The sequence below is a fragment of the Solanum dulcamara genome, chromosome 4 (assembly GCF_947179165.1).
Source record: "Solanum dulcamara chromosome 4, daSolDulc1.2, whole genome shotgun sequence".
NCBI lineage: Eukaryota > Viridiplantae > Streptophyta > Magnoliopsida > Solanales > Solanaceae > Solanum > Solanum dulcamara.
The window spans coordinates 7,571,624-7,581,344 of record NC_077240.1 but is presented as its reverse complement, the minus strand read 5'-3'; the positions used below and the strand labels follow the sequence as shown (position 1 = coordinate 7,581,344).

Here is a 9,721-nt window from a genome sequence, read left to right as displayed (position 1 = left end):
ACGAGTGCATTGAAACAAGTAAATTACAACGAATGAAAATTTACTAAAGCAAATGAGTAAAAAAAAAACTTATTGAATTCTATACAACAGAATTATCAAATAATAACATCAGAAAAAATGTGTTTGCTTGCTTGTTACAAGTGACACTCACGTGCAATAGTGATGATGAAAGATCAAATGTCTTGTAAGTGGAGTAAAAATAATGTATTTATATTTTTAAATAACATTTCTTGCATGTTCACATAATAATTATTATTTACACATTGGGCCTATATTTTAATTATTTGCTTCACTGTGGAGCAACGCAAATCATCACTTTTGTGTCGAGTTTGATGTGAAGAATGTGCAAAAAATATTATTTGTAAATAACTATTTGCAAATAACTAAACATTCTAATCAAAACTATCTTTGTTGAGCGTCCACGCGTTGAATTCATATTTAATAAAATACAAAATCTACTATTAAAATCTGCACTTATAGTTTCCTATGATTATCCTTGATCTCATTTTTTGATTAAAAATGATACTCCTTTCAACTATTCAACCCCAAGTACACCCTTAACTTTCACTTTCAAAAAAAAATAATGTATAAGGTGATCCATGTGGACTTTAATTAAATAGGCGAGACTATTAGGTTGTGTGACTTCATTAAACATGAAAGCAAAAAAGGCTAATTAGACAATTATAAGTAGAAGAATATTGATAAACGAACGTACAATGATATATTTCATTTTGACAAAATGCATAATAAATACTTAAAGTTAACATTAACGATGAGATAAATACTTTAACTTCATAGTAACCAAATTAACTCTCCTTCATTGACAAAAGTCTATTACATGTGACGTTGACATGACAAAATATGCATCATTCACTAACTTTGAGCTTCAAGAGGAAAAAGGCATAGCTTGGCAAGCAAAGGAAAAGGCATGAAGAGCAGCACTGGGCAAAGGAAGACAAGTAAGAGAGGGGACAAGTAGGTAGAGACAAGGGAGGAGCAACAACAAGAAGAGGAGGCTAATCTTGGAAGAAGAAGAATAGTGACGAGAAAAGATGGTGTCTGTTTTTTTTTGGTTTTTTTTTTAATATAAAAATACTTATATATTTTTTAAAATTAATTTTAACAAAAATGAATTACTATGTATTATTCATTAATTTATCCATTCTACACATCAATATATAGCATGATTGGGTAGATAAGAATGTTTTTGAGACACTTTAACTTTTTTTAAAAAATCTATATATTTTAATATGATAGTTAATATTTCGTCCTTCTTTCTCACATGATAATTTTTTTTTATTGGGAACCTTACATGATCACTGTATTTGCAATGTAATAACTTTGCATGTAATACATATTTTGCCCTTTTTTTCTTATATGATAATTTCTTTTTTAAGGCGACAGTATATGGTCAATATTTTTATTTTTTTTTACTTCTTGTTGTTTAATTTTATTTATTAATATAAAAAATTAAGAGATAATTTACTATTCCTATATATATATATATATATATATATATATATATATATATATATATATATTATCTTTGTTATTAAATACTAGTACTACTATTATTTTTTAACATTTAAATAATAAAAGTGATATAATAAAATTACTCTTTTATTTATAATTTCTTTAAAAATCTATATAGACAAGTAAAAACAACGAGGGAGATCAACAAAGGTTGTGGTAGAATGGTAAGTACTCATTTAATCTTTAATCAGAGATCTCGGGTTAAGTTTCTTTTAGATATGGAGTCGCCTTTGTTAGAGAACACTATATCCTCAAATCGTAGTGCGGAGATTTCTAATATAAATTCGAACTCTAATATAAATATTTCAATCACATTCATTAGTAGCTTGTTCCATTTCATATAAACACCGAATAAAAAAAAACCTAGAGTAGTGAGTATCATTTCACAACTACTTTAATAAGCGTCTGCAACAATTATGAAGTTATCGTTTTACAACAAACATTTTGCCGTATATGCTAAATTTCCCTATTTAGTTGGGAAAATTATCAGTGCAGACACGTTGCTTTCGCTGATTGGCCGTCTTTAGACAGCAAAATGTTAGTCAAGTGAGAATCCTTCCGTTGACGTCGTCACCACCCCACTCCTGTCACTGTTAAAATCTCCATTCTCACACATTAAGCAAAAATCCTAAAAAAACATTAAAATTCAGAGTTTCCATTTCAAGCGCAAGACTCTCTTTCCCTATTTAACCGCAAAATCCTCTTCTGAAATTCCTCGCCGTCGTCTTCGAAGCTCTTCTCTAGATCTGAGCTTTACTTCAAAGTCAAATACGAAATCTTCGGATCTCCAAGTCCCCATTTCGATACACAACTCAGCTAGGGTTTCGAGTCCGTACTAGACTGAAATGCTCGCCGATTCATGACGGAGGTTTATCGAGTACTTAAGTGTACAGCGTGATTCTAGGGTTTTGTTGTTGAATTTGTGTAGTTGATTTGGTGCAAAACGAGAAATCTGCAGTTCTCAGCTCGGAAATTGAAGATTAGTGAATTTTTTAAATTTCTAGATTGATACTTAAAGGTTTCCGAAACTTTGATTATTCTTCAGTTTGTTACAGCTGTGTTTTTTGACTAGTCTAGGAACACGCAGGGACTTTTACATGGTTCATTTATAGGTTCTCTGTGAACATTTCTGTAACTTGGAGTTCGTTTTTGATAGAAAAAAGGATGTTGTGACGAATGGCGTTGAAGTTACCTGCTGCTGAAGCAGCCAAGGTTGCGATTCAGTCCATAGGATGTGGATATGATATATCCTTGGACTTGAGGCTCAAGTATTGTAAAGGTCATCCGGCTAACAGTCGTTTAATTGAAATTGATGAAAACTTGGGTCGGGAGGTTGTGCTTCCTGGTGGAATTTCAATACCTGATGTGTCAAAATCTATCAAATGTGATAAAGGAGAACACACGCGGTTTCGCTCTGATGTTCTTTCTTTCCAGCAGGTATTTTTGTTTCTACTTGCCTTTGGTTATTGGGTCTTATATTCCTATACCTGTAAGTTGGTAATATAGTGATATCATTTTGCTTATGTTATTTGCTTTTATGTGAAGAGGCTAGAACTGTATTTTATGATGCCAGCTGTTTTATATCTTAAGAGTTGGGAATATATTAATGTACAAATTTTGTACAGTAGGAAGAATGATGCTTTCTCCATGTTATTGTGTTTTTGTGCCTTTATCACTACGAAGAGTTAGAGGAAAGCATAAATGGGAATATAATTCAATTTTGTACATGTACTTGTAATCTCTCCTCTGCTGTTAATTATTAAGCTGGTCAGAGTGGCTATTCTCTGCAAAATTTTCTAGTCTTGTTTTTGTGGTCTATCTTAAGAGTTCCTATTTTACCTGCAGATGTCAGAGCAGTTCAATCAGGAAGTATCCGTGAATAGTAAAATTCCTTCAGGGCTCTTCAATACTATGTTCGAGTTTTCTGGTTCTTGGCAGAAGGATGCAGCATACACTAAAACCCTTGCTTTTGATGGTGTGTTCATCACGTTGTACTCTGTTGCTCTAGAGAAATCTCAAATGGTTCTGTGTGATTATGTTAAAAAGGAAGTTCCATCAACATGGGATCCTGCGGCATTAGCAAGGTAATATTTGTTGCATATTTAAACTTTTAAACATTGGCATTTTTTTCGATCATATTTCAAGATAGTCTCCGTTGTCTGACGGAAGTTGGTCGTAGAAGCAGTAAAAAGCAACTCCTTCAAATCCAAGCTCCACTTTTAAAAACAACTTTAGATCCATACTCTATCTGGCTCTCACTTTTACTTGCCTTGCTGTCTAATCAATTTTTGACCATTTTCTCCCCTTTTTAGTGCTAAACAGAAGTGAAGAGAAGGGAAAGTAAACAGTTAATGACACCTTAAAATTTAAATAGTAACTTTACGTCAATGTCCTTTGAGTTTTTTTGCGAAATTCTTTCTTATTTACTCGAGGCATTTTAGTTGATCAGAATCACAGAGATCTCCAAGTTACAAATTTGAGTAGAGGGCTTTGATGCAACTGATGACACCTCAAATAGTAACTCTACGTCAACGTCCTTTGAGTTTTTTTTGCGAAGTTCTTTTTTATTTACTTGAGGCATTCTAGTTGATCAGAATCACAGAGCACTCCAAGTTACAAATTTGAGTAAGAGGGCTTTGATGCAACTGCTTGAAACCTCAAATAGTAACTGTACATCGACATCCTTTGAGTTTTTATGCGAAGTTCTTTTTTATTTACTTGAGGCATTCTAGTTGATCAGAATCACAGTGCTCTCCAAGTTACAAATTTGAGTTCTGAGCTTTGATGCAACTGCTTGTTTGGACGCTATCTGGTATCCACCTTCATGTTACTTATAAACTGGTCAATTACAAGCAACACATTGTTTACTGGAAAGTTCTCGTCTATTAGGACTTTGTCATACTAGTTCTAAAGTTATGCTCATTCTCCAGGTTTATTGAAAAATTTGGTACTCATGTCATTGTTGGTATAAAGATGGGGGGAAAAGATGTAATATATATGAAACAACAGCACTCCTCATCCCTTCTGCCTGCTGACGTGCAAAAGCGTTTGAAGACAATGGCAGATAAGAGGTTTTCAGGTACAAATGAACAAGGCGGAATAGAGTCGCAGCAGGCACATCAGAAGGCGAAGGTTAAGGATATCATCTGACCCTCCAATTTCCATAATAATGACAAACACTCACAGACACATGAATTGTGTTCTTATATGAAGCTTTTGAAGCCCATGCACTAATGACACTTCTCAATTTTTTAAAAAATACAATTTTGTTACTTCCTTTATCTAGATGACATGCTTTTCTTACTTTGCCAACACAACCCAGAAATACCCTAGAAATAGTATGTGCTAAAAGCACCAATATCTCTGACACACTAGTGGGTGCCTTCTATCTAATGGGTAAAACTTCTATTTGAAGTTCCAACTTAGGTTGTCAGTTTTTAAGTGCTATTTATGGGTACAAGCAAAAAAAGGAGAGCATGGTGCACTAAAGCTCCCTCTATGTGCAGGGTCCGGGGAAGGGCCCGACCATAAGGGTCTATTGTCCACAGCCTTACCTTGCATTTCTGCCAGAGGTTATATCCAAGGCTTGAACTCGTGACCTTTGAGCATATTATTTAATACATGCATCTCATGACACATAAGCTCCTTTGGAGCTGCATTTTGAAATGGACTCCCATGTCCAGGAATACGAATACCAAGGAAAAAGATGAATATTGCCAGTCATCTACATTTATTTACTTTGACATGGAGCTGTTAAACTTGTGATTTTATAGGAGGTGGACTAACTAGGATGTGAAAAGGGGATTGTGAAGGCCAAATTGATGGATGTACCAACCCTTTTGGATTCAAAAACAAGATAATCTGAAGTTTATGTTTTTCTGGTTCTCTTATCCGTTTATAACTTTGGAAGTGATTTTGACCAAACAATTTAAGGTCTTTCTGTCTCATCAGTCATCGCTATTGCTTGAATGGTCATAATTGCCAACTTTCCTTATTCTTGGTTGTTTTGGAAAGTCCTTTCTCTCTCCTTGAATTGTTATTTTAAAAATTTCTGCAATATTGGCTGAATCAGAAAGGCTTAATAAGATCTTCTATGGCCGCATAGACAATGTCAATCAATATCTGCATATTGATTTACTTTGTAGGTCATTCGTGTTACAATTGGATATTAGTTGAAAATCTTATTGTCAAGTTCTAACACGTCTTTTGTCATAACCATTAGATTACTAGAAATAATATTTCATGACATTATTACGTCACAATTATTATGAATCTATTGTCTCTCTCTCTGATTTGATAATGTTGCCTCAGTTTGAAATCAGGGAGCACCGACTGAGGTTCGCCGATCCCAATATATCAGGCTCATATGCACATAAGGAGGTAGGTGGTATAGGATTTTCATTATATCTGTTAAATTTTGTGCACTTTTAGAGTTCTGAAACAAGTTTGTCAATTTGCCCATTGGCTACTGAAATTGCAGGATACTGTTTGTATTTGCAAGAGGAGAGGTGGAAGTGATAGCAGAGGCCTGATGCATAATCAGTGGTTACAAAGTGTGGATCAGGAGCCTGATGTGATCTCAATGTCCTTCATTCCTATAACTTCACTGTTGAATGGCATCTCAGGAAGTGGATTTTTAAGTCATGCTATAAATCTGTACTTGCGCTGTAAGTTAGAGCATGTCATTTGTGTTTTTCTTGCTTCTATCTTGTATGTGATATAAGTTTTAGACTTCCATGTGCATAGAGCATATCATTTGTGTTTTTCTTTCTGCTATCTTGTATGTGATATAAGTTTTAGACTTCCATGTACAATGCACATTGTTGAATGTAACAACATTTCCAGTCAATAGTTATAGTGTTCAGATTCTCCAAAAATATTGCTGCACCTGTGTCAGATCCTCCAAAAATACACTAGTTTTTTGGGGATCCGACATGCACCCGTTGTCAATTTTTAAGAGTCCGAGCAACATATATTATGGGCAAACAATAAGATGGAGGAGGGCCTGTTGAGTTCCTGTTAATTTTGAACCTTTTACAATTAATAGTTCTGGGAAAACAATTAGGTGGAGGAGGGCCTGTTAAGTTCCCGTGTTTTGCACTTTTACGTTTGCATTTTCTCAAACTATTAATGATTTTATAAAAATAAGATGTAGAAGTGCCTGTTGAGCCCTGCTAATTATGCAGCTAAAAGATGATGGCTGATTTAAATGTGTCTGCGTTTTCTCAAAATATTATTGTGTTGTCTGATCTTGGAATATTTTTTGAATCTTGCAAAAACATTTCGAAACAAGGAGTTAGGCTGGCCTGTTTGGGCATAATTACTACTGTGCGCATTTGAAGGTGTATTTCAAGTGAAAATACTAGTTTTCACCTGCAGCCACAATTCTCAACTCTCGTAAACTTATTTTCCAAGTTAAGTTCATGTCCACAACTTCAACTTCCACACTTTTTTCTTTTGACTTCAACTTTAAATATTCTTTTTTCCCCCAATTTCAACTCAAATGTTGTCCAAACAGCTATCTTTTATCAAGATTTTTTTTCTTTCAATAATTGTTTAATGAAAAAGTGATTTTAGGGTAATTTCAGAAAAAGATTCTTCTTCCACTTAGAAAGCTTTTATAAATCTTCAAACAAATTGTAGTTATCTAAACCCCTTTTATTTTAGAACTTTTCTTTAAAAGGTTTTCCCCACAAGTTTTAGAGATAGCTCCTTGGGAATTTGATAATGTATTAATTGCATGGGATGTTTTATTATATAATTACCCGGAAATTGTGTCCTTAATTCTTCACACTTATATGGAAGTGTTGTCTATTTATGCAGATAAACCACCAATTGAAGAGCTTCACCAGTTTTTGGAATTTCAGCTGCCAAGGCAATGGGCACCAGTATTCAGTGATCTTCCACTAGGTCCACAGAGAAGGCATTTAAGTTTTCCGTCTTTGCAGTTTAGTTTGCTGGGTCCCAGGCTTTATGTGAACACCACTCCGGTGAGCTCCCTTAATTTAAACACCTAAATTTTCTATTAGAAGACCTGCAATGGAGCAAAAGGTGTTTTATATTCTCCTTTGATCCTTATGTAGCGGCACCAACTCAAAGCAATCCCGTCATCTTCCTTAAGTTATTCGCCATTAACATCGCATATAACACCTCCCCAAGGGAAAAAGCTATTTTTTTTCTTTGGGGCGTTGGTGTGCCATATATTATTCCACACCACCTTTTTCCCATCCTCAGCTAACTCCATTTAATATGATCCCACAGTCAAGGGTTCCGTACTCGACTCTCACTATATCATCTTGTCTTCCAGTCTCACCTTACTAGCTATCATAGTATTCGTCAGATACTCCTCAACCTTGTCGATTTTCAACCTAGATATCTTTACTGAAGCCTCTATCCCTTGTGATCCCTTGTCATCCTTTCTTAAGTAATACATATGTGTTTTTTTTGGATAAGTTATCCTTCTTAAATGATAAGTTACATCCTCCCTGAAGTGTATCCTATTTACTTTTCCTTCCATCTCATGATCTTTTTTAGTAAATTCGTCCCATGAGAGTTTGCCACCTCACCCGACAGCCATCTATTATGAAATTCCTTACTTAATAGCTATTATCTTTTTCCATAAATTTCTCTCCTCTCAGACATATCTAATTATATGCTCCAGGTAGCACCATGTTGAATGAGGGCAATCCAAATTCTGACCTCAAATGAACTGGGGGTTGTTATACTTTTCCAATCTTCCAAATGAAATTTCTTCTCCCTCTTCTTTCTTAATCACAAAAAATCTATCATTATCTCCAATTTGTTTGCTACAATTCATGGAGTATAAAACAAAAGACATGCTAGTTGTGTGTATGTGAGAGAGGTTAACTTCAAAGTTCAAACTATGCCATCTTTGGATTTTGTAAGGATTTGGCTGTATTTCTCCAAATACTTGTACACATGATTCCTAGAAATAATGTTTTTAGTAAAGGATGCAAGACAATAACATCTTTGCTTCTTCATTTTAAATCACAATGTGTGCCTTGGATTGCATAGCTAACTGTTTTCGATCTATAGGAAGACTCTTTCCATTTACTTCTATTTCAGCTTCTAATTGAGTCCACTGAGCAACATGAGATGGCAGTTCCCACTAGGTTCTTTTGGTCTTGTACCAAATGCTTGGGATCAAGAAAGGAAGAAAAAAAAGGGGAAAATATTGTTGACTAGTCTACTTAGTACCTTCGTTCCAGGCGTCCATGTGATTCATATTATTCTTGCAGGTTGATGTTGGCAAGAGGCCGGTGACTGGGCTTCGTTTGTACCTTGAAGGTAGAAGGAGTAACCGCTTAGCCGTCCATTTGCAGCATCTTTCATCTCTTCCTAAAGTCTTCCAACTTGAAGATGATCCAAATGGCAATTTTCGTCGAGAATCATATGATCGCAAATACTATGAAAAAGTTCAATGGAAGAACTTTTCTCATGTCTGCACCGCACCTGTTGAATCTGATGAAGATCTTAATATAGTTACTGGAGCACAATTGGAACTAGGGGACTATGGGTTTAAAAAGGTCCTCTTTCTGAGACTCCGATTCTTGACTGTCATGGGAGCTGCTATGGTAAAGCACCCTGAGTGGGATGGTTCCCCTGGGTTGGCCCGCAAATCTGGCCTGATATCAACTCTCATTAGCCAGCACTTTACATCAGTTCAGAAGCCACCTCCTCGGCCAGATGATGTGAACATAAATTCTGCCATTTACCCCGGTGGTCCTCCAGTTCCTGTGCAAGCCCCTAAGCTCTTGAAATTTGTCGATACTACTGAGATGACTCGAGGACCACAGGAACCTCCTGGTTATTGGGTTGTTTCTGGTGCAAGGCTTATGGTTGAGAAAGGAAGGATCTCTGTGAGGGTCAAATATTCCTTGCTAACTGTAATTCCACCAGATGATGAAATATCAGAGTAATTGAGAAGAGGTTCTCTTTTATTTATACTCAAAAATGCAAACGCTACAGAGAGAAGTTGCTGACTTTCTCGATGTTGAAACACCTGTTGTACAAAATTTGGTGAAAGTGCCAAAAAAGGGGGATGAAGCAACTGTTCTGTATTCTGAGGTGTCTGTAATCTTTGTTCTAATTTTGTTTGCGCTTGGTGTAAATCATGACCATATTGGTTGTAATATAATTCTCACTTCTCCAAAAATCTCTTTGAATC

At 35.3% G+C, this 9,721-nt stretch overlaps 1 protein-coding gene across 1 annotated transcript; it reads left to right on the top strand.

Annotated features, from left to right (window-relative positions):
- The first annotated feature begins 2,013 nt into the window (after positions 1–2,013).
- LOC129885901 (MACPF domain-containing protein At4g24290) lies at positions 2,014–9,721 on the top strand. The gene is made up of 7 exons (XM_055960376.1): positions 2,014–2,970; positions 3,379–3,617; positions 4,464–4,665; positions 5,845–5,913; positions 6,014–6,200; positions 7,357–7,523; positions 8,793–9,721. Exons 1-7 carry the CDS (start codon positions 2,710–2,712, stop codon positions 9,471–9,473), a joined length of 1,806 nt encoding a protein of 601 aa, XP_055816351.1. The 5' UTR covers positions 2,014–2,709; the 3' UTR covers positions 9,474–9,721.

What these genes read in the sequence shown, in the direction of transcription:
- LOC129885901 (XM_055960376.1), top strand. Translation starts at nt 2,710, where the DNA reads ATGGCGTTGAAGTTACCTGCTGCTGAAGCAGCCAAGGTTGCGATTCAG. An exon ending in GATCCTGCGGCATTAGCAAG is followed by an intron (nt 3,618 to 4,463) that starts GTAATATTTGTT and finishes CTCATTCTCCAG; the next exon opens with GTTTATTGAAAAATTTGGTA. An exon ending in GCTCATATGCACATAAGGAG is followed by an intron (nt 5,914 to 6,013) that starts GTAGGTGGTATA and finishes CTGAAATTGCAG; the next exon opens with GATACTGTTTGTATTTGCAA.